The sequence below is a fragment of the Pipra filicauda genome, unplaced genomic scaffold, assembly GCF_003945595.2.
Source record: "Pipra filicauda isolate LSUMZ 115617 unplaced genomic scaffold, ASM394559v2 scaffold172_size1731463_pilon, whole genome shotgun sequence".
NCBI classification, from domain to species: domain Eukaryota; kingdom Metazoa; phylum Chordata; class Aves; order Passeriformes; family Pipridae; genus Pipra; species Pipra filicauda.
The window spans coordinates 1,568,278-1,595,402 of NW_024104240.1; the positions used below are offsets into that span (position 1 = coordinate 1,568,278).

The 27,125-nt window shown below is 57.6% G+C and overlaps 1 protein-coding gene across 1 annotated transcript; it reads right to left on the reverse strand.

Moving 5' to 3' along the window:
• Nucleotides 1-323: 323 nt before the first annotated feature.
• On the reverse strand, nucleotides 324-26,717 carry AHCYL1 (adenosylhomocysteinase like 1). The gene is made up of 16 exons (XM_027750612.2): nucleotides 26,359-26,717; nucleotides 12,025-12,136; nucleotides 10,836-10,979; nucleotides 10,068-10,168; nucleotides 8,203-8,305; nucleotides 7,257-7,351; nucleotides 5,858-5,964; nucleotides 5,656-5,772; nucleotides 5,447-5,510; nucleotides 3,912-4,000; nucleotides 3,351-3,421; nucleotides 2,580-2,674; nucleotides 2,407-2,505; nucleotides 1,865-1,933; nucleotides 871-949; nucleotides 324-448 (listed from the first exon to the last, which is right to left on the reverse strand). Exons 1-16 carry the CDS (start codon nucleotides 26,461-26,463, stop codon nucleotides 324-326), a joined length of 1,575 nt encoding a protein of 524 aa, XP_027606413.1. The 5' UTR covers nucleotides 26,464-26,717.
• Nucleotides 26,718-27,125: the final 408 nt, after the last annotated feature.

Genomic DNA, 27,125 nt, shown 5'->3' on the forward strand with positions numbered 1-27,125 from the left:
CCACCCTCACAGGGAAGAATTCCTCCCCAGTATTCAGTGGGAAGCCATTCCCTGGGTCCTGTCCCTCCATCCCTTGTCCCCAGTCCCTCTCCAGCTCTCCTGGAGCCCCTTTAGGCCCTGGAAGGGGCTCTCAGGTCTCCCTGGAGCCTTCCCTTCTCCAGGCTGAGCACTCCCAGCTCTCCCAGCCTCCAAATCAAAGGTTCTCCAGCCCTCGGAGCATCTCCGTGGGCTCTCTGGATTCACTCCAGCAGCTCCACATCCTTCTGCTGCTGGAGGCACATTCCAAAGGCCTGTCCCTGTGGGTTTGGAGGTGCTCCCAGCCCTCACCTGTAGTAGTTGGGTTTGAAGGGCCCGTTCTTGTTGAGCCCCAGGTACTTGGCCTGGTCGTCCGTGAGCTCCGTCAGGTGGGCGTCGAACGAGGGCAGGTGCAGGCTGGCCACGTACTCATCTGGGAATGGGGCAGGGAAAACGGGATCAGGGGGACCCACAGCCCCCTCACACCCCAGGGAGCTGAGGGGGGGAGTCACCATCACCACCATCACCATCACCCCCCCGGAGTCACCACAACCCAACACCTGGAGCAGAGCTGAGCCCAAGCCTGGGCTGGATGTGCCCCCAAAGGCACCAGGATGGCATGGAAAACCCTGGAGAAACCCTGGGGAAGGGAGCATAAGGAGAGGGGATGCCTCCCACGCTGCGGGACACCGAGGGAAATAAATCAAACCACCCCCACTCATTTCGAAGTTGCTGCCTCTGCTGGTTTCCCTGAACTCCTTCTCCCTCTGGAAGTGTTTCCCAGCCCTGGGGTGAGTTTTTTCCTGACATCTCACACAGCTGGCGCACAGAATTCCTAAGGAATTCTTCACTCACCCATCTTCTTGGGCAGCAGGTAAACGTCCTGCTTGTAGCGGCCCTCGGGAGCATTGTAGAGCTCAATCAGAGCCAGAGCCTGTGGAGAGCACAGGGATAAAATTTGGGAATGCTCAGGGACAGCCCAGGAATGCCCAGGGATGGCCACCAGCCACGGCAGCACAGGGACAGTGACAAGGATTTGGGAGCCACAGGGAGGGCACAACCATTCCCAAGGTGCCCTGAGGGAAAGGCTCCCAGCTCAGGGCATGTCCAGAATCCCTCTGGGAAGGGGGTCAGGGTCAGGGATGAGGGGATGACGAGCTGTTTGTAGCAGCTGGGAAAAACCCCATGGAAAAACATGAGGATGGAGGACAATGGAGCAGCTCTGCCTCTCTTAAACCTCTGAGAGCTGCTGTGCCACGAGGGAAGGGGGGGATTGCCAGTCCCTGCATGTTCCCAGCCCCACCAGTGTCCAAGTTCCCAACCCCATCAATCTCCTCCTTGTTCCCAGTCCTACCAATCCCCTCCCTGTTCCCAACCCCACCAGTTTCCCCATGATCCCCATCCTACCAGTGTCCTCCAGTCCCACCAGTTCCCTCCATGTTCCCAGTCCCACCAGCCTTGCTTTGAGGTAAGCCCTAAACCTGTTCTAGGGGGCTTAAACCTCAGCTGGGGGAGTTTAAACCTCTGCTGGGGAGCTTAAATCTGTACTGGGGGGCTTAACCTGTGCTTTAGGGGCTGAAATCTGAGTTAAGGGGGCTGAAACCCGTGCTGGGGGGCCTAAACTTGTGCTCGAGGGGCTCAAGCCCATCTCCCAGCCCAGTGGGAGATCTGTGTCATTCAAAATCTGCGCCATTTCAATGCTCTCCCAAAACTTCCTGCACCCAAAACACCAAGTTCCCACCACCATTAATGCACCCCAGGGAAGAGGTGGTTCCTGTGGTATTCCAAGGCCCCACCCCAGGGTGCTCCCAAAGCATCTTCACCCCCGAGGCCCCTCCTGGGTACAGACCTGAGTGGTGGCTGTGATGGAGAGGACAAAGGTGGGAACTGTGGAGCAGCTCAGGTTCAGCAGCCGGCCCTGGGGGAGAGCAGGAGTCACCCCAAATCCAAACCCAGTCGACATTCCAGGTGGGATTCACCTCCACCCCCTCCCGAGAGCCACTTTTGTGCCCAGAGCATCCCAATTGTGTCCCAGCTCCCACCCCAACCCTGAGCTTCAAGGCTGGGGAGTGTTGTGGTCCCTGGAAAAGCCAGTCCCTCCCTCCTGCCAGAGCAGCTCCAGTGGGAAGAGGAGCCAGATTCCTGCCTGGGAATCCCTGGCACAGCTGGAGCAGGTGGGTTTGGCTGAGGGGTCTGACAGACCCAGCTGTGGGTGCGTGTGGGACAGGACACACCCCCCCGCCTCAAGAAAAGGACAGAAAAAATAATAAATAAAAAATAATAAATACAATAATAAACCCTTTTCTGAGCCCTGAAGCTCCTCCCAGTGCTTTTCCACCTGGATAAACCCATGATTTCCCACCAGGAACTGTGGCCCAGCTCCCCACACACCTCAGCCAGCAGCACCACCCGCTTCCCATCGGGCCAGATGACGTGATCCACCTGGGAACGCACCCGCTCCCAGGTCAGCTCGGGGGTCCTCAGGCTGGTCTGCAAGAGGAGGAGGGAGAGCTGGAGCCACGGGAGGAGGAGCGGGGTGGGACAGCCCGCGGGGCTGAACTCACCACGTCGATCTCGGTGTTGGAGTGGCCCATGTTGCAGACGATGCAGCTGTTCTTCATCCGGTCCAGGTGCTCCCGCGTCACCACGTTCTTGTTCCCTGCAGGAACAGCAAAAACAAACCCCCTGGGTTCTCATTCCCTGAACTCCAGCTGGAGAAGCTCAGCTTGGGGCAACATCTGATGAACTTCCCACCAGGACGAGGCTCCTCCTGGTCGGGACAGCGGAGAAACCTGTGGGACAAGTGCTGTCATGGGATGTCCTGAGCTGGGAGGGACCCGCAAGGATCAGCAACCTCTGGCCCTGCCCAGGACACCCCAAAATCCCACCCTGTCCCTCAGAGTGTTATCCAAACCCTCCTGGAGCTCTGGCAGCCTTGGGGCTGTGCCCACTGCCCTGGGGAGCCTGGGCAGTGCCAACCACCCTGGGGGGGAAGAACCTTTTCCTGAGATCCAACCTGACCCTGCCCTGACACAGCTCCAGCCATTCCCTGGGTCCTGTCCCTGCTCACCCAGAGCAGAGATTGGAGCTGCAGACCCCAAATCTTTGATCTTTTGTCCCGTGAATTAACCAGGAGACCCCCAAATCCCCTCAGGACACTGGGATGTCCCTCCGCCCCGGGACATGGGACTGTGGCCAAATATCAGAGGGGGGAGGAGGAGGAAAAGCTCTCTCCAAAGTCCAGCTACTGCTCCTGGAAAATAAGGAGCACACAGCAGCAAAGTGTCCTTGGGAGTTGCCTTGGGAATGACTGCTCCAGCCTCCTCCAGCCCTACCTGTGCAGGTGATGACCACATCCACCTGCCGGATCACTTCGCTCAGCTTCACCACCCGAAATCCATCCATGCTGGAACAAACAGGGAGAGAGGGATCACAACGAGCAGGAGAAGCCTGTTCCCTCCCCACCCCAGGCCAGGAGGGAACCCAGCAGCTCCAAACTGCTCCTGCCCAGCCAGGGAATCCTCCACCCCCCCAGGGCAGTGGATGCGTGAGGAAGGGCTGTGCAATGGCTGTCCAACCTCCTCCACACACCTCACACCCCTCAACAGCTTCTACCAAAACAACCAACTATGGAAATATTTCCCACTCTTGATTCCAGTGTTTCATACGTTGGAAATACCTTTTATTTCCAAAGGAGCAGCCTCCCCAGGCCAGCCAGGGAACACCTTCTGTGTGGGACCCGCGCCCTGAAATCCACCCCGTCACACCCCAACAAAGGGTTTATTCCCCAAAATGACCCTCAGGTCATCCTGGCTCTGTTCCAGCCTCTGGGAAGGGTTTGGAAGGGGCTGAAGAGCAGGTGGAGAGACGCTGCCAGGCAGCAGGGAACACCTTACCAGGCCTGGAGGGCGCAGATGGGGTCGATCTCGGTGACGTACACGATGGCCCCCAGGGCCTTGAGGGCAGCACAGCAGCCCTTCCCCACCTGCAGAGAGCAGCGTGAGGGGGGCACAGCAGGGCCACGACCCCTTCCTGACCCATCCCAGGCTGGGGCATCCTCATCCCAACCATCTGCCTGGTGCCAGGGGCAGCTCAGGATGTACCTGGAGAGTGGCACAGCTGACACAAGCCCAGCTCCCCCCTTCAAGGTTCCCAGCTTCCCACTGCCAGAGGGCAGGGTTAGATGGGATATCAGCAGGGAATTTCTCCCTGGGAGGGGCTGGGATGGATTTTCCAGAGGATGCCCCATCCCTGTAAGTGTCCAAGGCCAGGTTGGATGGGGCTTGGAGAAACCTGGGATAGTGGAAGGTGTCCCTGCCCAGGGCAGGAGGTAGAAGTGGATGAGCTTTAAGGTCCCTTCCCACCCAAAAAATCCTGGGATTCCATGACTCTGGAGCCCCTCTGCTCTGGACTCAGGCTGGGAGAACTGGGAATATTCCCCTGGAGAAAAGAAGGCTCCAGGAACACCTTGGAGCCCCTTCCAGGGCCTAAAGGGGCTCCAGGAGAGCTGGAGAGGGACTGGGGACAAGGGATGGAGGGACAGGACACAGGGAATGGCTTCCCACTGCCAGAGGGCAGGGATGGATGGGATATTGGGAAGGAATTCTTCCCTGGGAGGGTGGTGCGGGGCTGGGATGGAATTCCCAGAGAAGCTGTGGCTGCCCCATCCCTGGAAGTGTCCAAGGCCAGGTTGGACAGGGCTTGGAGCAATCTGGGATAGTGGAAGCTGTCCGTGCCTGTGGCTCACAAGGTGAGCTCTAAGGTCCCTTCCAACCCAAACCATTCCAGGATTCCATGGTTCTACGACTCCCTTGCTTTGAAGAAGTCCAGTAAAACTCAGGACAGGCCCTGGAGACAACGACTCCCAGCACAACCCCCAGAGGCCGGCCCAGAGCCCTGGATGAGAGCCTTGGTGGGGCAGAGCTGGGCTCCACTGGTGCCTGAATAAATCAGGGAGCGAATTCCTGCTGGGAAGAGCCTTTGCAGCTCCTGCCAGGCCCCGCTCAGTGTGGGAGGACAAACACCCACACAGACATGCACAGATGGAGGGAAGGTGGCAGCTCCCTGCAGTTCCAGGGCAGAATCGGTGACAAGCCTGTGAGATGATCCCCCTCTGCCAGAACATTACTCCCAGGAAGCTGCAGCCTGTCCCTGCTTGGTGAGAGCCAGGCTGGAGCTGAACTGGGGCCAGGGACAGCAGATGGAGCCCCGTGGGGAGCTGTGGCTCAGGCCAGTGTTCCCAGCAGTGTCAGCTGTGCAGCCCAGCTAATCTGCAGCAAACTGGGAAACCTGAGCCCTGATCTCTGTGAGATTTCCCTGGTAATCACTCCCCAGGTCGGATCCGCTCCTTCTGGCAGGGACAAGGGCTCTTGGCAGAGGGAAGTGGCGGGTGCTGGGCTCAGGGGAGGCCAGCACAGCTCACGGAACTCACCTCCCCATAACCACAAACCACCACCTGCTTCCCTCCAAACATCACATCCGTGGTCCTCTTCAGGCTGGGGGACAGAGAGAGACCCGTGTTGGGATGAGCCACCCCCCAGAACCAGGCCCTGCAGGGCACAGCAGAGTCTGAGCCCCACTCAGGAGGAGCCGGAGCCAAACCCACCCGTGGGAAGAGCCAGGAGGGGCAGCCGGACTCACCCATCCAGGATGGATTCCCGGCAGCAGTACAGGTTGTCGAACTTCTGCTTGGTGACGGAGTCGTTCACGTTCATGGCTGGGACACACAACTTCCCAGCCTTGGAGAGCTGGTACAGCCTGGCAGAGGGCACAGGCAGGTCAGGGCAGGCGGCAGCAATCCCTGAGGGATGTCCCTAAGGATCAGCATTCCCAAATTCCCCACCTGTGCACGCCAGTCACGCTCTCCTCCACGATCCCTCGGATCTTCTTGAACACGCTGGGATATTTCTTATAAACCCAGTGGGTCAGGTCCCCACCATCGTCCAGGATCTGGGAAAAACACAGAGCAGTCAGGCCTCCCATCGGGAAAAGCACTGGCTGGGGACAGGATGGGGGAAAAGAGGTGGAGAACGTCTTGAGGCACTGCCGGAGGGCCAGGACTCCTGCCTGCAACTCGGGGTCTCCTCCCAGCACGGAGGGTTCCTTACCCCTGCGAGGAGCTGCGGGATCCCAACGGGATTTCCTGCCTCTCCTACTGCTCTGCAGCCTGGACATGTGAGCACAGGCAGCACTAACTAACCCGGCTGAGCTCAGCACGGCACAACATCCATCCTGGAAGCAAACGGGAGAGGAGAGGCTGCGGGAGCTGCACGGACACGGACATGGCCTGGGGACCACGGCCCATGACCGGGGGGACATCGGCCCAGCAAGGGAGACATCCCGACTCTGGGAGAGAGGGGTGGGATCTGAGCAGCTGGGAGAGCTCCCACAGCGGGAAAGAGGTCCCGTGTTTCTTGGCTCACAGCAGCTCCATCAGGAGCTGTTCCCATGTCCTGGGATGTGCCAGCCCAGGGAATCATCCCTGCAGCTCCATCAGGAGCTGTTCCCATGTCCTGGGATGTGCCAGCCCAGGGAATCATCCCTTCAGCTCCATTAGGAGCTGTTCCCATGTCCTGGGATGTGCCAATGTCTCTGCAGCTCCATTAGGAGCTGTTCCCATGTCATTGGGATGTGCCAATGTCTCTGCAGCTCCATTAGGAGCTGTTCCCATGTCATTGGGATGTGCCAGCCCAGGGCATCATCCCTGCAGCTCCACCAGGAGCTGTTCCCATGTCACTGGGATGTGCCAGCCCAGGGCATCATCCCTGCAGCTCCATTAGGAGCTGTTCCCATGTCATTGGGATGTGCCAATGTCTCTGCAGCCCCATCAGGAGCTGATCCTGTGCCTTTGAGACGTGCCAGCCCAGGACATTGTTCCTGCAGCTCCACCAGGAGCTGTTCCCAGCCCAGGACATTGTCCCTGCAGCTCCACCAGGAGCTGCTCCCAGCCCAGGACATTGTCCCTGCAGCTCCACCAGGAGCTGTTCCCAGCCCAGGACATTGTCCCTGCAGCTCCACCAGGAGCTGTTCCCAGCCCAGGACATTGTCCCTGCAGCTCCACCAGGAGCTGTTCCCAAGCCTGAACGTTGCCTTGGCAGCTCCCAATGCTCCCATGGCCGCTCCCAACCCAGCTCCAGCTGTGGTTCTCCAGCTGACTGGAAGCCCCCCGGGATGGCAGGACAGCCCCAGGAGAGCGGGAATGGCAGGAGCAGGAGCAGGAGCAGGAGCAGGAGGAGCCTCACCATGTTGGGCTGCCAGCCGTCCACGTTGACACAGCGGTCGATGCACCACCAGAAATCATCCTCCGACTCCCCTTTCCAGGCAAACACGGCCACCCCTGGAAGAACAGGAGCATCCTGGCACCTCCTGGGCCTGGCAGAGCTCTGTCCTGCTCCGCCAGCTCCGGGAAAACACGGACACGGGGGCAAGAGCTGTGCCAGGGTCACAGCACAGCCAAGGACAGGGGTACACCTGCCCATCCCTCCCGAAAAGATACTCCCTGAAAATAGTAATTCCCTAAAAGATAAATATGAAATGAGAAAAAAAAATTATAAAATAAATGAGATTAAAATAAATAAAGATTAAATAATAAATAAATAAAAAATAAGATTAAAAAAATGAGAATAAATGCATAAAACTAAAAAAATACTGTTAAAAATAATTATGAGGATAAACATAAATTGAGTAAAAATAAATAAGTAAAATAGTATTAAAATTAACAAATAAAAATTAAAATAAATGATAGGTAATAATTAAATAAAAATAAAATAAATAAATTTTCATTACAATAATAATAAATAAGATACTATTAAAATAATAATAAATAAAATATTATTAAAATAGATAAATATAAAAAGAAAGTATTAATAAAATAACGATTAAAATAATAAATAAATTATTAATATAAATTAAAATAAATTATAAATAAATAATGATAAGTAAATAGCTAAAATAAGATTAAAATAAATAAAAATTAATTTAAACAAATAGATAAAATACACACAATTAAGACAAATAATAAAAATAAAATATTTTATAAAAAATAAAAAATAAAATAAAAAATAAAATAAGCTAGGCATAAATAAAAATAAAAAACCCAAAATAAATTAGATAAATAAATATAAAATTAAAAACCATAAATAGGAAATTCCCTAAAAATGATCCCCTAAAGCAGCTCCCATCACTCACCAGCCTCTGCCAGGGCAGCAGCCACCTCGTTCTGTGTGGAGTAAATGTTACAGGCGGCCCAGCGGCACTGGGCACCCAGGGCACAGAGTGTCTCGATCAGCACCTGGAGAGGGACACAGGGATCAGGGATATCCCAGGGATACAGGGATCAGGGACACAGGGATACAGGGATCAGGGATATCCCAGGGATACAGGGATCAGGGATACAGGGATACAGGGATACAGGGATCAGGGATACAGGGATCAGGGATACAGGGATACAGGGATACAGGGGCACCCAGGGCACAGAGTGTCTCTATGAGCACCTGGAACAGGGAGACAGGGATCAGGGATATCCCAGGGATACAGGGATATCCCAGGGATACAGGGATACAGGGATACAGGGATCAGGGATCAGGGATACAGGGATCAGGGATACAGGGATACAGGGATACAGGGGCACCCAGGGCACAGAGTGTCTCGATCAGCACCTGGAGAGGGACACAGGGATCAGGGATATCCCAGGGATACAGGGATCAGGGATACAGGGATACAGGGAGACAGGGATACAGGGATACAGGGATACAGGGATACAGGGATCAGGGATACAGGGAGACAGGGAGACAGGGATCAGGGATACAGGGAGACAGGGATACAGGGATACAGGGATCAGGGATCACGGATACAGGGATCAGGGATACAGGGATACAGGGGCACCCAGGGCACAGAGTGTCTCGATCAGCACCTGGAACAGGGATACAGGGATCAGGGATATCCCAGGGATACAGGGATCAGGGATACAGGGATACAGGGACACAGGGATCAGGGATACAGGGATACAGGGATCAGGGATACAGGGATACAGGGATACAGGGATCAGGGATACAGGGATCAGGGATACAGGGATACAGGGATACAGGGATCAGGGATACAGGGATCAGGGATACAGGGATACAGGGATCAGGGATACAGGGATACAGGGATCAGGGAAACAGGGATCAGGGATATAGGGATACAGAGATACAGGGATCAGGGATACAGGGATCAGGGAAACAGGGATCAGGGATATAGGGATACAGGGATCGGGGACACCCAGGGCACAGAGCGTCTTGATGAGCACCTGGGAACAGGGATACAGGGATCAGGGATACAAGGATCAGGGACACAGGGATCAGGGATACAGGGATCAGGGATCACGGATACAGGGATCAGGGATACAGGGACACCCAGGGCACAGAGCGTCTCAATCAGCACCTGGGAACAGGGGCAGGGATCAGGGATATCCCAGGGATCAGGGATATCCCAGGGATCAGGGATATCCCAGGGATAGAGGATATCCAGGGATCAGGGATATCCCAGGGATCAGGGATATCGCAGGGATAGAGGATATCCTGGGATCAGGGATATCCTGGGATCAGAGATATCCAGGGATCAGGGATACCCCAGGGATAGAGGATATCCAGGGATCAGGGATACCCCAGGGATAGAGGATATCCAGGGATCAGGGATACCGCAGGGATCAGGGATATCCCAGGGATCAGGGATACCCCAGGGATAGAGGATATCCAGGGATCAGGATACCCCAGGGATAGAGGATATCCAGGGATCAGGGATACCCTGGGATCAGAGATATCCAGGGATCAGGATACCCCAGGGATAGAGGATATCCAGGGATCAGGGATACCCTGGGATCAGGGATACCCCAGGACCATGGAAGGCCTGGGGCAGCAGTGACAGGCACAGGAACCGATCCCAGATCAGCTCCTGGGGAAACGCTGCAGCAGAACCTTCCCAAAATGTTCCTGGAGTTCTGAAGGTGCCTCATCCCTTTCCCAAGGCTGGGATTGTGTTCCCCAGGGAACAGCCGGGCTCTCCCCGGGACTCACCGCGGTCTGGGCCGTGATGTGGGTGCAGCCCACGATCTTGGCTCCAGCCAAAGGCTTCTCCCCCTGGGCTCTTTTCCTGAGTGAAATCAGAGCAGACATGTCTGCAAAAGGAAGAGAGGGGTTAATGCCGGCTCTATCCGGAGCTGCCGGAGCTCCTCTCCCACTTTTGGGCTCTCCCAGGGTCCCTCCGGCCCCACCATCCGTGCTGGAGCTGTTCCACGGCCCGGGAGCAAACTCCCCGTGCCTGGGCTGTGCCAAACGGGACCAACCACGGGGTCATTTGTCCCTTGGCCATGCCAGGAGAGAGGGGTGGGCCTGGCTCTGCCCTGGGAGGCACCGGGGACAGCCACAGCCCTCGGAGCACCCAAAGGTGACCTGGAGCTGCCACACCTCAGGAGCTGCTCCAAACGGGCCTGGATTACCTCCCCCTTCTAACGGGAGAGCAGTGTCATCCAATCACCCCACTGGAAATGGGAACTCGGCTTCCCACGAGCCTCGTGGGAAGGGCTTGGGACTCCTGGTTTCCATAAATGTTCCAAGATCCTTGTCCACCCAAAGCCACCAACATTCAGCCCCGCAAGGGCTCGAAAATGGCTGTGACAGGGCACCAACGTCTGCTGGCACATCCAGCTCTTCCCTGACTGATCTGAGGGGGAAAACAGGCTCTCCAAGGCTGGAGCAGGAGTGGGAATCCCCAGGGCTCAGCTCCTGGTCTGCAGAGGGCCCAGGGCTGCCCCAGATCCCATAATCCCAACATTCCAGCCGTACCTTGCTCCGCGATCTCGATCTCCCGGCGCCCGAACTCGGCCTGTTTGATGTTCTTCACGCAGAAGTTGCTGCTGCCCTTGGAGTTGGTTTGTTGTTTCTCCCGGGGGGACACCTCGTCATCGGAGCTGTCTGTGTAGGATGCAGCTACCCCAGAGAGGAGAGACCTCAGAGCTCAGCCCATCCCACCCCTGCCACAGGCAGGGACAACTCCCACCCGCCCAGGTCGCTCCAAGCCCCGTCCAACCTGGCCTTGGACACTTCCAGGGATGGGGCAGCCACAGCTTCTCTGGGAATTCCATCCCAGCCCCGCACCACACTCACAGGAAGGATTTCTCCCCAATATCTCATCTAACCCTAGCAGTGGAGGCCATTCCCCCTTGTCCTGTCTGTCCATCCCTTGTCCTCTCCAGCTCTCCTGGAGCCCCTTCAGGCACTGGAAGGGGTTTGAAGATCTCCCTGGAGTTTTCTCTCCTCCAAGCTGAACACCCCCGGCTCTCCCAGCCTGTCCACCCTCACTGCTTCCCCCTTTGGGTGTGGGATGGATCCCAGTGTGCCCTCCCTGGCTGGGGACAGACCCTGGTGGGAGCTGGGCGGTCAGGGAGGGGCTCTCTGAGGTGTTTTGTGTTCAGCAGCACCTCCAGCTCCGATCAGGACTGAGCAGTCGGGGCAGGGCTCGCTGTGGGGTGCTGGCCTGGAGAGCTGCACTCCGGTTTTCCAGTGAGGAGAGGGATGGAGTTCCACCTGCTGCTGCAAGAGCCCTGAGCTCCCTGTGCTGGTGGGGGGAGTGTGAGATGAAGGATCTGCCCCTGCTCAGGACAGCTGGGAATGCCGAAGAAACCCTCTGGTTAAAAGGAAGGGGGGAATATCTTCTGAATCCAGGTCTTATGAACGCAGGGACCTCCCATCCCTCAGGTTTCTGCTCTGTTTCCCTTCCCAGCTTTCACTCATGGCTCAAACTACCAAATTCCTAAGGAAGGCCAACATCCTGAAGGAATTTTGCACTCCTGTTCTCTACAACAGCAGAGTTATCAAGAAGTGATCAACGCCCGAGCCTCGGGAACCATCCCCTCCGTGTCCAAGCGCAAAGAGCGGCACCGATCCCGCCACGGGGTGTGAGCAGCACATTCCCAGCGGCACCAGGGCCGGATTTGGGATATGGGACATACAGGGGCAAGGACCTGGCACCTACCAGAGCTGTAGCTGTCTGTGGAAGACTGGGAGATGGAGCGGGACAGGGAGCGCCGGCCCGTCTTGGTCGGGAATTTGGTGAACTCCTGCATGTCATCTGCAAACTGGATTTGCTGGGAGCAAAGGGAAGAAGTGCTGGATCAGGGGGTGACCCTCAGGGCATGACACCTTCCGTGGCTGCCCATGGATCCCTTCAGTCCACCTGGGCTGCCCCAGTCACAAAAATTAACGTCACCAAACACAACAAGGTTGCAGATCCCAAAATCCAACCCCTCGATTTGGACCCTCTGCCTGATCCAACTCGAAAGTTAAAGCAGGTCTGACACAACACCTGAAGGTAAAAAGAGCATCCAGGAACCTCCCCTTTAGCCCATTCCCAGCTCCAGGAGGCTCCTTCAAGGGTCACACTTGTCCAACCCAAATCCATGCCCCGATTCCGCCAGATTTCTGCCCAAAAAATTCAGCAGCAAGAAAGCTGGGACGGTCCCAGCAGATCCCTGGCGCTTCCAGGCTCCTCCCCAGGAGCAGAGCATCCCCCAGGTTAAAAACACGGCACATCCTTCCAAAACTGACACTGAAACCTGGGCAGGAGAGAACATTTCAACAAAGAGAAGTTGACATTGCATTGGCTTCCACCCTCCTCGGCAGGAAATGTTTCCATTGGAAGAGGATCCCCCAAAAGAGCCACCCCTCCTTCCTTTCTGGGCCAGAGGCAACTCCAGGCTCCAGCACTTCCACTGGATCATCAAATTTAGCTCATTAAAAGAGGGGGAAATAACCCAAAACTGCTGCGCTCACCCAGTGTGAGGTGCAAAGGGACTCACTGCTGCTCCTGCCAGGGAAAGACAAGGGAAGGGAAAGGGAATTAGGGAAAGCACCAGGGAATCCACCCTGGAGCCCCCTCCTTGGAATGCTGCAATGCAGGAGAGACCCCAGCAGAGAACCCCGGCGTGGCCTCTTCCCTCGGATTGTGTCTCTCCAGGATTTAATTTTGCCACTTCCCAGGGATGAGACGTCGTGGCAGGAGCGGGATTCACAAACACCCCCAGGAGACCTCGAGGGATCCCGGATAAACCAAGAGGATGGGAAGAGACAGCCCACAAGGGCCTCCAGGAGGGGTTTCCCAGGCCACAGCCATTCCCAAAACTCCCTGAAAGCTTTGTGGGAAACAGCCTTGGAGAGGAGAGGAATGAAAGGATTTAGTTGGGATGATCCATTCCAGAAAGGAGGAATCTGAGCAAGGGAGGTGCAGCACCAGCATGGCTTTTTGGGGTGGAAAATGGAGCCATGGATCCTGCAGAATCCCAGAGGAGGGGCCAAAAGCAGTGTGGGATTCCCTCGGGAGGGGACACAGGACAAGTGGGATGATGTGGGACTCCAGGAACGGCCCAGCACGGATCAGATCCACCACCAGACAAGCATCCCAGGCATTCCTGGGGGTGCTCCTGCTGAAAGGTTTCCAGCCAGCTCCTCCATCCTGGCCATGGATCTGCTTCCCAGACCGGACCTCCCAGCAGATTCCAGTTGGATTCTGACACTAATTGCTTGAACTCGTATCAGTGGAAGGAATGGGAATGCTAAATGGAGTTTGGAGATTTCATTTCCCAACTGTTTGAGGTAGTTTGGTGCAGAGGGAGGATCCAGAAGGAATCACAACCCCCATTCCCATGGGAGAGCAATGGGAGGATCCAGAGGGCACTACAACTCCCATTCCCACAGGAAAGCAGAGAGAGGATCCAGAGGGTCTCACAACTCCCATTCCCAGGTAGAGTAGAAGGAGGATCCAGAGGATACCACAACCCCCATTCCCATGGGAGAGCTGGTGGGATAAGAGGGGCAGAAGCACTTCCAGACAGGTACCAGCAGTGTCTCCACATTTCCCAACAAGGAATTATATTTCTTGGATCAATCCTTCCTGGACACTCTGGGAAAGGGTTGTGCCACCTCTGTGCCGGCATATTCCTGCTGGGCATTTCCAGGGAGGGAAAAATATCAGCAATTCCAGGACAAGATTCCCATCCCTTCACACCAAGCTCTTCCTCTGGCAACTCATCAAACCAGAGGGAATAAAACCTCCACCCATAAACCAGGTGCTGGCATTGGAACAGCCTCAAGTGTCAGCTGGGGAATTCCCTCCAGCTCTGGGAAAGGTTTCTCGGGAAGAGGTGAATCCAGGAGGGAAAAATGAGACAAGGCACAGACAGCCCAGGGTGCTCCAGCCCAGGGTGCAGGTCTGTCTGTCCTGGGAATCCTGGGATAGGGCACTTCCCGGCAGGGAAATACGCTGCCTGATGGTCTCATGGAGCCAAGTTTGGGATGCGTTGGGAAGGAGAGGATGGGGATGGAGGGCTGTTGTGCTCCCTGATCCCACAACATCCCACATGACGATCTCCCCTCACCCCCTCAGAGCACCGGCCGTGGGTGCTGAGCCAGCTCCAAGGCACAGCCCCCTCCCCAGGAGAAACAGCCCTTGGGGGAACACGGGAATGGCGGGATCGAATCCAAGGGAAAGCAAAACACCCGAGTGCTGAATCACCCCCAGTAATCCCGGCCGGGGCTTTACCAGGCTCAGCCCAACTCCCCAGCTTAGCAAAATCTGCCCTGGCTAAAATTATCCTCCAACACCACGGGCAGCTCCCGAGTCCAAGCAGCCACGGGCACATCCAAGCCCTGGGAGACCGGGACGTTCCCGCAGGGCCGGCAGGGAGCGGAGGGAGGCCGCGAAAGGCTCCGGAGCAGAGTGCGTGACCGGAGCCCCCCACGTGCTGCAGCTGCATTAAGGAGGCAGAGCAAATCTCCTAATCCCTGGGCTGTCACCGGGATCGGAATGGGCGGCATTCCCGGCTGGAGGCCGCGGCTCCGCGCGCTCTGGGAATCGCATCCCCAACCTCAGCCTGCTGGAAGCGGCTTCTCCAAGCGGGTGGAGCACGAGGCTTTGAGAGCAAGGAAAATATTTTTTTGTCCCAGGAATTCGTGGCCAAGGAGGGAAAACAAGGCAGGACCCACTTCCCTGCACAGGAATGGAGCCGAGGGGTTTCCAGGGTCGCTATCCCGGAAAAGGAGGAGATGCGGATAAGGGGCTGGGGGGAGCCAAACAGGCTTGGAACAGCAGGGATCTGGGGAGGTGTCCTGTGGGAAAACACCAGGATCCACCGTCTCCTGCCAAGTTCTCACAGGGCACTGCTGCTCCCAGTCACACCTCCAAGCTAGGAGGATACTCTGATCCCTTGGGAAAGCTGGAGCCACCGTGTCATTCCCACATGGATCCGGCACTTCCCAGCAAGAGATGCTCGTTTTCAGCTCAATCCACCCCTTCCAGAGCTGGAGCTGAGGGAGCATCAGCCCTGTTGGTACAGCCCCACATCCCAAAAAGGGCCCAAATGAGGCACCAGGGACCCCTGGATGCTCCCAGCACCAATCCCCTTGTCCGGCTGCACTGTCCGGAGCACCTCAAACCTCCAGGAAGCTGAACAAGGAGCTGCAACAGGCTTGTGCCAGGGTTCTAAGGACGAATTCTGTGGGAACAGAGCCCCAGAGCAGCAGCAGAGTGTCCCCAGCACACCTGGCCTTGGCTGGTTAATGATTATGGCACAGGGAGGGCAAAGAGATTCCAGGGGGCACTGGCACCCTCGGCTGGGTGTGCCATTCTCCACAGCACCTTCCCAAGCCCAGACACCAAGATCCCAAAAGCCCAGGATCCCAAGGACTTTCCCAGCAAGTCAGCCCAGAGAGCAGCTTTTGGGGCTGACAGAGTAAGGAAAGTTCCACCCTCTGGCTCAGAGCTCCAGAGGGATTTGTACATGCAGCTGGATTTACAGACGGTCTCGCTGTGTCCCTCTCACACGGGAACAGCCCCACTTTCATTTTAAAACTGATTTTAACACTCCTTCCATTCCCAGAGCAGCTCCAGAGAGGCTGTTGAGCTCCTCTGCTGTGCTCCACATCCCTGATTCCATCCCAGGCAGCCCCGGGGGACAGCAGGTTGTGGAAGGAGGGTTTGGAAAGCATCCACCAGCTCCCAGCTGACCCAGCTCAGCCAGGCACAGGCTCCAGAGAGAAAGGACACGTGCCAGGAGCAGCTCCAGGCTCCATCCCACCATCCCCAGGTTTGGCTCAGCAACCCCCATTTTTAATTATTGTTACTTTTTCCCGGGGACGACGTGAGCGTCGGCACATCCGGAGCGGGGGAAAAGTGCCCTCCCAGCCCCTGCTGTCCTGGATAATGGGAAGGGGGGACAGGAGCAGGCTCCACACGTCACCCAAGGTCAGCAGGACCCCCCTAAACCCCTCCACACTCCGGAGGTTCACATCCAGGGAGAGTTTCACATCCAGGGACGTGAGGACACGGCACAGCCGCCCAGGGACAAGCAGCAAACTGGGAGCAGCCCCGGAACCACCTGGAAAGGCAGGGAGACTCCAACCCACTGCTGCCCTCCTGGGAGGATCCAGAGTCCTGGGACTTCTCCTTCGGCTCAGGACTATTCAGAGCAGCCAGTTCCCCTTATTTAACCTGTCCTCCCAAACACCCCCCGGCAGAGCTGGGGGGCACTGCCGGGTGCCCAACGCTCCCTGACGTGACCTGTCTTTTACGTCCATAATTTCTTTGTCATTCCTGGGAATTCAGCCAGATTAGGAATGTTCTACAGCTCCAATGAGCATCATCCTCCTCCTCCCCAGCCCCACTCCCACATGAGGTGGGAGCAGCACTCAGATCAGGGCTGGGTTTTGCACTCCTGGGCACCTCCAGGTTTCAGGTTCCAAGGATTTCTCATCTGCAGAAGGACCTTTTCCTCCTGGGAATGCTGTGGTTTTCCCAAGAAGGAGCTGGGTCTCTAAAGGACAAGTTGTTTTAATCCACTTATTTGCAGAAAGGAGGCACCCCAGGGGCTCTTCAGTCCCCTCAGCAGAATAAAAAACCCCAGATAATCAGGATTTTCCTCCTTTCCAGGTCAGACAGAGGAGTGGAGCCGGTTCCCTCGTGCCACCTCCTCCAGGAGGGCACAGACCCTTCCAGGATGCTTCTGCCACAGTCACCCACGCTTCCCAACCAGAAGGAGAGAGCCATTCCTGAGGACACCCTGCCCCCTTTCCCCCTTGGATGAGGGGCTGAGGCCATCCCAGCTCCCAGGGTGTGTTCCCTGTGCTGGCCCCGGGGTTGGCACTGCTCCCGCCGGGGCCGTGCCAGGGCACCGGGTTTGTTTAGAGGATTTGGCTGCCCTGTCCCCTCAGGCCCCCTCTGTCCCATTTCCAGGCTGGAAGAGCCAGCCCCTGTTCCCACAGGATGGGGCTGGGAACAGGGGACACACGGAAGGACACAGCTCCTGCTCCCTGACCCCACAGGACATGGATTTTGGGGTGGGAAGCAGCAAGGAAGACAGAGATGCTTTTAGGGTTCCTCTCCTGAGGGCTTACCCAGCCTGGAGGGGTATTCCTGGATCACAGCATCCCTCAAGGATGGAAGGGAAGGACAAGCCAGGTACTCAGAGTGGAGGGATGGGGGATCAGGATCAATAAGGCTCCAGCTCACCCCCACCCCAAACCACTGCCAAGGGGAGGGGTTTGAGGGGGATTTGGCCACGGGACTCAAACCATCCCCTCTTCCCACTTCCAAGTGAGCCAGAACACACCTGGCATGACAAAGGGCTGCAGGAATTCCCAGGGGGCTGCGGCCCAGCCATGGAAGAATCACCACATTCCCAGTGCACAGCAGCAAAGGATTGCCAGGCAGAGCCCAGGGCCAGGGCAGTGCCCACACCTCCAGCCCCAGCATTCCACAGGGATGCAGGGGGAGCAGGATGGGGGCTCAGCAGGCGTCTCCTGGTCCTCCACAGCCTGGGCACTCGGGATCTGGGCAGAGCTGGAAGTGGCACAATCCCCAGGAACAGGACCTGCTTCTGCTCCAGGCGTGGCCTTGGCAACAGGAGAACTTTCTCCTGGTGGTTCTCCCAGCTGGGAGAGGAAACCTCGACTGCTTTGGACAACACAGGGAAGGGGCTGCTCTGGGAAGGGAAGCACGACCAGTGTGGAATTCAGTGCTCCTGGATCTGCACCTCTCCCTCCAGAGGGTTCCCAGGGCAGGTTGTTCTCCCTGCCTGGCACACTCCCTGGGCAGGAATCACAGCCAAAGCTCCACCTGGAAACCTCTCCACTGCTCCCAACAAGGAAATAAAAGGACACTGAGGTCCTGGCAAGGCAAACTGGCCAAGCCCTGATCCCAACCTTCATCCTCCAGGGCCAGGGAAGGGCTGGTCGGGGAAAAAAAAAAACCAAAACAAACCAAGTTTCTGTGAGTCCAAGAGGAGAATTAAAGACTTCCACACAACTCCCAAAACTCAGCAGAGAAGAAGAAACACCTGGAAAGAAATGGATCCATTCCAAGGGTTAACAGGCTGGAAATCACACCAAGACTTCAGTCATGGTGGGAATCCCTGTAAATGCCAGGAAAAGGGAAAATAAACAGAAGAGGGATTCAATAAAAGAGATGAGATCTTGAGTGTTAAACAGTAACTGGGAATAACTCCAGGGAACAACTCCTGCCCTGTGAACACCTGGAGGTCAAAGGTGGGATCCAGCAGGAGCAGAGGGAAAGATCCCCACCAGCAGATAAGGGATCCAGTCCTTGGACTGCAGGAATGGAGGCAAAGGCTTTAATGGAGAGGGATAAACCCTGGAACACAGGGAGAACTCCTGGGACACAGAGGGAGAGCTCCTGAAATATATAGGGAGATCTGGACACACAGGGAGAGCTCCTGGGACACACAGGGAGAGCTCCTTCCTGGCAGGACCAGCACAAGTCCAATCCCTGAGATCCCGATGGGCAGTTCCTGCCGTGCCTCCCCAGTTAACTCCAGGAACTCCAGGGATGCCCAAACAGCCACTGGTTTAAGCACCTCCCAGATTTCTCCCCTCTGGATTCACCCCCAGGGCCCAGCGAGGGTTTGGGCAGTGGGATAACTGGTGTTAACTGGAGTTATCACACTGGGAGTGTTGCATGGACAGGACACAGGGAATGGCTTCCCACTGCCAGGGAGCAGGGTTAGATGGGATATTGGGAAGAAATTCCTCCCTTTGAGGGTGGGGAGGCCCTGGAATGGATTTCCCAGAGAATGCCCCATCCCTACAAGTGCCCAAGGCCAGGTTGGACAGGGCTTGGAGCAACTTGGCATAGTGGAAGGTATCCCAGCCCATGGCAGGGGTGGAACTGGATGGGATTTAAGGTCCCTTTCAACCCAAACTATTCCATAATTCCATGACTGTGGGTTAAATCACTTCCAGCAGCTTGTGGGGCAATCCAAGGACTGGCAGCTGTGGAGCTGGAATCCCATGGAAATGTGTTTGTGTGTCAGAGCTGAGAGGGAATCAGCTCTAATTAGCATCGAGTTTTAAACTAATTAGAAAACTCCTCTTCCAGCACAGCTGTGGGAGACCACAGGAACGCTGGGAAGTGCTGTCAGAGGGCTCCTGCAGCAGCTCCACGTGGTCTGAAGGGAGGCTTGGCCACGGAAAAACCCAAATTGCAAACCCCAAGCCCCTCCACAATCCTAAAGCAGCCCCTGTGCTTTGGGGGAGGAATTGTTCTCCCTGTGTCCCACCTGCCTCCTTCCCTCCCCACAAACTGCCTCTCAAATCTCAGCATTCCAAGACGTCTTTGGGTCCTTCCAGAGACCAAAACAGCAAATCCCACCCGGGAGAGGGTCCAGCTACTCTCAGCTTCCCTCAGCAGATGCTCCATTAAAGGGGAAAACACCCAGCGGGATCAGCATGGAAACAGGAATAGCCTGGTTTGGAAAAGTGGGAATCCATCCTGCTCCTGCCCCGATCCCCAAAGGCCCCTCACAGTGGTGCTTCCACCAGAGCTGCCCATTCCTCTTTATCAACACACTGTTTTCAGCCCTGGAAACGACTTGGATTTTGATGCATCTGGTTGGAGGCAAAGCAGGAGAAACCTCAGGCTGTTCCCTCCTCAGGAGTGCGAGGAATCACCACCAGGATGGACAAACATCACCCTCCTGGACCCTGGGAGCAAAGCCAACCCCTTCCTGCAGACAGGGCTGATTCCATGGAGCCCCTTCCTTTGAAATGAGGCAAGAGGGACACAGAATTCTCTCCCTGGGGACGGTGAGCTCGGAGAATACTTGGAGAAGGGGCTGGTTAATGCAGCAGGAGCTGTGCTGCCTGTCAGAGCTGATGGATCCAAGGTCAACAAGGAGCAGCCAGATGTTCCTGCTCCAAAACATGCCCAGGTTGGATGTAAAACTCTCCCCACAGAGCAGGAATGTGTGAAATCCAGGACTCCCTGCTGGGAGGGGAAAGGAGGAGGGACAGAAAACAGCAGACACAGGTTGAACCTCAGCCCGGGCCAGCTGGAAGGAGGCAACCAAAACATGAATTTCGGGAAGGCAGAGCCCCAGGACCCTCCTTTTCCAGGTTGGGAGGAGCCATTCCCTCCACCCACACCTTGGAGATAAACCAGGCTCCCAGAGCCCCCACCCAAATGCCAGTTCCCAAATCCAGGCTCCCAGAGCCCCCACCCAAATGCCAGTTCCCAAATCCAGGCTCCCAGAGCCCCCACCCAAATGCCAGCCCCTGAATCCAGGCAGGAATGGGTGCTTCCAGCCAGCCCTGGGGTGTGGGGGCAGCCAAGGGGAAGCTGCTCCCACCTCCAAGGGCTCCCCCCGGGACAATGGAGGCTGCTGGAGGAGCTGGAACATCATGTCCTCGGCCACCTCCGTGCCTTGGCTGTCACCAACCTGGAGCAAACAGATTCTGCAGCAGCAATGAGCTCGTTACCAAGGCCACCGTATTGATCCCGGAGTGACAGGAACAGTCACAGCCCAGGCAGCCCAACCCCACAGGGGCAGCTTCCCAAAGCAGGAACAGCCTCCTCAGCCTGCTTTCCCAGGGGCACAGAGCCCAGAAAACACCCCAACTTCTGCCCTGGGAGGGTGGGCAGGCCCTGGCACAGGTTGCCCAGAGAAGCTGTGGCTGCCCCACCCCTGGAAGTGTCCAAGGCCAGGTTGGACGGGGCTGGGAGCAACCTGGGCTAGTGGAAGGTGTCCCTGCCCATGGCAGGGGGTGGGATTGGATGAGCTTTCAGGTCCCTTCAACCCAAAGCATTCCCAAACCATGGCAGCTTTCTCCTTGGAAGCTCCAGAGCACCCATTCCCAAGGTCTGCCATGCCAGGGAAGCCTATGGAGATGATGTGGGCAGAGGGGGACAGTGCAGAGCAGATTCCAGCACTGCCAAGGGGGACCAAGCCCTGGAACTATCAGGTGCCCTGAGAAGAGGCTCCACAGACCCTGCTGAGATGTCACCATGATGCTCCTCCTTGGTGGCACTCCCTGACCCTCCTCCCAGACCCTCCTTGATCCACCCCATGGCTCCACTGAGGGAGAAGTTTTGGCACAGGCTCCTCCACGGCAGGTCCCTGAGGCCACCAGCAGGTCGTGGGACATTCACCTGGAATGTCACCACCACGTGCCGGGTGAAGGTGAGCCAGAGGCTCCAGATAAGCAGCTCTGATCAAAGGGCTCAGCAGGAAACACAAGGAGCCCTTTGCAAAGGCGACCAAACCACGGCGAATCCCCGCGTGTGAGTGCTGAAATCCCAGCCCTTCCCTGCTCCAGCAGCTGGGATGAGGCACCCACCGACCCCTCAGAGGAGCAACGTGGACACAATCCTCACCTGCAAAGGAGCAACTCCAAACTGACCTTGAGAACCTGTTTTCCAGAGCAAACAATCCAGTTTCAACCTCTAAAACGGAGCACAGCAACTCACTCCAAAATTTGCACGGGCTGGAAACTCTTCAGGTCCCAAAGAAATTGTTGTGGAGGGCTGGTCCCCAGCACAGACAGACCTTTCCCAAAATGCCAGGGTAAGGAAAACACCAGGCTCCTGCCAGCAGCGTGATTCCCATGCTCCAGACCTCGCTGTTCCCGTGGGAAGGGGCCTCCCAGGATGGGTGGTCTCCACACCCACACCATCCAAAGGTGACAAGGCTGGGGAGGACAAATATCCAGCTGCTGTCCCTTCTCCAAAGGGCAGACATGGAGTGGGAACCCAGCCTCCCTCAGGGATTCAGGAATCTACAGGCCCTGGAACATTTTGAAGATGGTTTGTGCCCATCAGACCCCCAAAATCTCCTTGTGTCCTGCTCTCAACAGCTCAGTGAAGCACCTTCTGGCCTTGCAGCAGTGCTGGTCACTGGGACAAGCCTCCCCTCTGGACAGCCAGGAGACCCCCAAAACACCAAAGCCATAGGAAGGACCCAAGAACAACTTGGAGGAGAAAAACAGAGTGTTCTGCCGTGTCCCACAGCCCTGGGGGGAACTGGCTGCTCCCAGCCCCAGGAAATCCCCTCCACTCCAAACACCCCCGTGCTCTGCTCTGGGTCAGGGTACAACCCTGGCACCTTCTAACACAGCAACAGGTTCATTCTTTAGGGTTTTCCTGCACCCCAGGGAAGGCCAGACCCATCCCAGGTTATCCAGACGAAGGAGGATGAGCTGTCCAACTCATCCCAACCCCAGCACCTCATCCTGAGAAGGAAAAACTGCAGTGACGGAGCAAAAGAGCCAAAGAAGTGAGGATGTGGGCAGGGATCAAGGAGAGCTGGGTGTGTGGAGCCTGTGGAGCAGCCAGGACAGGAGGTGGTGGCCACGACCCCAGACAGGCTCACAAAGGCACAAAGGATTTATGGACACCTGGACTAAGGAATGGAATTAAAGGGAGCGGAAAAACGAGTGGCTCTGGGAGCTCTGTCAGGACAAACAAGGACAGTCCCGTCCCCCTGACAGGCCCAGGGGGAAGGTGGTTTATTATCCCCCGGCCTGGCAGAGCCGCAGGACCTGAGATGAGTCGGGACGGAGCAAAATGGGGCAGAAACAGGTCTTTGGAAGGGGCTGGGACGCAGTGAAGTCAGCGCTTCTGGGAAGGAGGCTCCAGAGAGGACACCCAGCCCTGCCCAGGGGCTCCATCTCCTCTGCCCAGCCTTTCCCTGCTCCATCCCAGCCACCCCCACGCAGGCAGTGCCCGGCTGGCACCGCAGAGCTGCAGCACCGAGCATTAGCATTCCCTGCCACAGCTCCGGGGGGATCCCTCTGGAGCTGGAGCAGCGCCGGCATCCGCAGGGACAGCGCACCCCCAAATCCCCCGGGCACGGAGACCACCCCACTCACCTGCCCAGAGCCACACCAGAGCCTGTTCCACAGCCAAGGAATGCTGCAGGATTCCCCAGGGTGGGGGAGCCCAGGGATGATCCCACCGGGAAGAGGACACAGCAGGGGGAGGTGACAGGGACAGCACCAAGTGCCCCCTGCCCTGCCACAGCCATGTCCTTCCCACCCCAGGGCACCCACAGCTCACCTTGGCCAGGCATTTAAGGCTCCACTGGCACGGATTGGGAAAGCAAGTGCTGCCAAGGGCACCTGCAGTCTCCAGGGAGGCAGAGGAGCAGATGCCCAGCCGCAGCAGGGATGGCACAGGGGGATGGGGAGGAGCAGGGCTGCCCTTGAGCTCCCCGAGCCCCAGCCAGCCCCCAGCCTCAGCATTCCCAGCCTTCCCCAGCAACACCAAGGCTGGACAAGGTGGGAAGCTCAGCATCGCTCCCCTCTGCCTGCAGACCACCAAAGAACCACCTCACTCACAGCAAACTGTGACAGCCCAATTCCCAGGAACTGCAGGGGAAAGGGAGCTCTGGCAGAGCCAGGCAATCCCAGCTTTTGGGGGAAATCCACCCCATCCCTCCCTTCCCCTGCACTGCGCTGGCTCCTGCTTCAACCTGGAGACATCACATTTGATCTCTTACCTCCTGTCGTTTCACTTTTTCACCTCAAACGAGTCCCTGACGAGGGGAAATGTCAGCGGTCCCTGGGGCTGGATCCCAGCTCCAGGTGCCCCAACAAGGAGACACTGACTTCTCCACAGCACCCACTGCTTCCAGCTGCATCCAAGATGCCTCCCCAGCTCTCAGTGCCCAAACTGGCACTTCCCCTGAGCTCCAGCACAAGTTAAAGCTCCTCTGAAAAGCCATTCACAGGGAGAGAGGGAGCCTGCCCCAAGCTTGGCCACATTCCCACCCTCCCCGTGTCCAAACACCTCCCGCAGAGCACACTGGCAAAGCTCAGGGAGCCCAAACAGCCGGGCGGGAGCTGCTCCAGCAGCACAGAGTGATCCCCGTGCTGGGAATCGTCTCTCCCCACCATCTCCACCAGCCTCTGACCACGCCGGGAGCTCGGGGCAGCACAAAAGTCACTTTTGGTGGAATCAGAAAGGAGCTTTAATGGTTTAATTGCGCTGCTGTTCCAGGAGCAGAGCTGGGGGCACTCAGCTTATCTCAGGAGGGCAATTCTCCTGCCCCGGCCTTTCATCCTCCTGCCAACGCCTCTGCTGTTCCCCAGCTCTGCTCTTTGCAGGAATTAGCCAGGCAAGGAAAACAGTGGCCCCGAGCGATTTGTGGCCAAGCTCAGCCCTCTCTGCCTGCTGATGTTATCAGCTCAAATGTCGGGTGTCGCTCTGGGCACCTCCAACATCCTCACCCGGCCAGGAAAAGCTCCTCACCCTGAACAACCAGCTGCCAATCTGGGGGGATACAACACCTCCCACCCCTGAGACACCCCTGAGACACACAGACTTTGCCTCTGAGGATGCTGGATCGATTCCTTTTCACCTCTTTTGGCCCCATGGATACTCTGGGATGAGCAGTTTGCTGTCCCCTCACTCTGACAAAGATGATGGTTATGAAAAGGTAAAAACAATCTCTGAGCTGGAAGAGACAGATCCCAGCTCCACATTCCTCTGCTCCTTCCTCCAGGCTATGTCCACAGCCCAGATAAACAGGAGTCTCCAACTCCCTGGGTGAGGAGGTGCCTCCAACCCAGTTGACCTTCCCCAAGGGTCAGAGCTCCCTGATCCCACCTGGAGCAGGCAGGAGAGACTCCCCCAGAGAACGAGGATGTTCCCATTCCCTGCCACTGCCCTGCCTTCTCTTCCACCACTGGCAGGCTGTTGCAGCCCCAAGGGGAACACGATGTTCAGCACGGCGGGGACCTGCGGCTGCGCGGATCCCAACGTGGATCCCAGCGTGGATCCCAGCGTGGATCCCAACGTGGATCCCAACGTGGATCCCAGCGTGGATCCCAGCGTGGATCCCAGCGTGGATCCCAGCGTGGATCCCAACGTGGATCCCAGCGTGGATCCCAGCGTGGAGCCCAGCATGGAGCCCAGCGTGGAGCCCAACACGGACCCCAACACGGACCCCAACACGGATCCCAACACTGATCCCAACACGGAGCTGCCCCCCAGAACACCGGGAATTCAGCACCGAGCCCGGAGCACAGGGCTGGGAGTGCTCACCCTCCTAAGAGGGAGTTACCCGGGTTAGTGGGTGTCCTGCCCACCCTCAGTGCCACCCATGCATGCCATAGGAGCAGCACCGGGACTGGGGAGGTTTGGGGAGGAACGGGCTGAAGATCCCAGAGCTCCTGCGAGGCCTTCAAGGATGGAAGGGTTCAGAGGTGACTCAGGAGAGCTCAGCACCAGCAGCCTCTTCCCAAGCCCAAACGTGCTCCCACCTACACCCCCAACACACCTCCTGTCCCAAAATAAGTCCAAGCCCCCGAATTCCCCGGGCTGCCCTTCCCAGTGACCCACAGCCAGATCCCAGGGCGCTGCTGGCTCGTCCCATTTAATGGCTCCCCTGCTCTGTCCCTGTCACCCCACAGGGACCCTCGACTCTTCCCGTGGTCACCCTGTCCCCACACACCCCCGTGGCACAGCCGAGCCTCCCCTGTGCCCCCCAGAGCCGGACCCAGTCCGCCTGCAGCCCCCACAAACCATCCCTCCCCTCACCCCTGGCACAGACCCCTCTCTCCCCAGTACCCAACCCCTCCCCTCCCACCCCAAGCCGGGCCAGCAGCCCTGCTGGGCACCTCTGCCCCAGCTCATTCCTGCTGCCCCCACACCGGGCCAGCCCCCCTCACTGGTACCCCTGCCCCCCTCACCGGTACCAGTCCCCATCCTCTCCACTGAATGGCCACGGCCTGCCCTTCCCAGTTATCCCCAGACTGGACCATTTCTGGCTTCCCCGGCACAACCCCCCACCCGGGGCTGCTCCTCCAGAGCCGGGTCAGGACCCCCCGCGCCAAGCAGGGCCTGCTCCCCCCTCCCCTGCCCTCCCACCACCGGGGGCTGCTCCCCCCGAACCAGGGGCTTCTCCCCGATCACCGGGGGTCCGCTCTCCCCAAAACGGGGCCTGTTCCCACCCCATAACCGGGGGCTGCTCCCCCCACCCGGAGTCTCCCCCCTTCCTCTGTCCGTCCCCCCCGCCCCCGCTACCTTCTTGGGCGCCTTGGTGACGGTGGCCATGAAGGAATACTTCTCGGCGTCCTCCACCTCCTTGGCCTGCTTCTCCTCGCCGCCGGCGGGCTCCGGCACCGACATGGTGCTGCGGCGGGGCCGTGGGAGCGCGGGGGCGGGCTGCGGGCGGTGTGTGCCGGCGAGTCCCTCGGGTCCCTCGCGGTCCCTCAGGTCCTCTCAGGTCCCTCGGTTCCCCTCAGGCCTCTCACGGTCCCTCGGTTCCCCTCAGGCCCCTCACGTCCCCTCACGGTCCCTCGGGTCCCGCCAGGCTCCTCACGGCCCCTCAGGTCCCTCACGGTCCCTCCGCTCCGGGGGCTGCGGCGGGACTGCGGCCGCCGCGCCGGGGGCGGAGCCGCCTGACGTCACCGCGCGCTGACGTCACCGCGCACCCGCCGGGCAGGTGAGGCCGCGCGACGCCAGAGGGAGGAGCGGGCGGGGGGCGTGGCGCCCCCTGGCGGAGCGGGGACGAGAGGGAGCGGAGGGGACGGGGCTGCGGTCAGAGGTGGGGGCGTGGCCAAAGGTGGGGGCGTGGCCAAAGGTGGGGCGTGGTCAGAGGTCGGAGCATGGTCAGAAGTAGGGCGTGGTCAGAGCTGAGGGCGTGGTCAAGTGATGGGCGTGATCAGGAAAACAATCGGGGGCCGAATCCCAATTAAATGAAATTCTTATATGAATTAAATTTATATATATTATACAATTAAACTTTATATATACATTTATATATGTAACATATATTTATAAAACATATA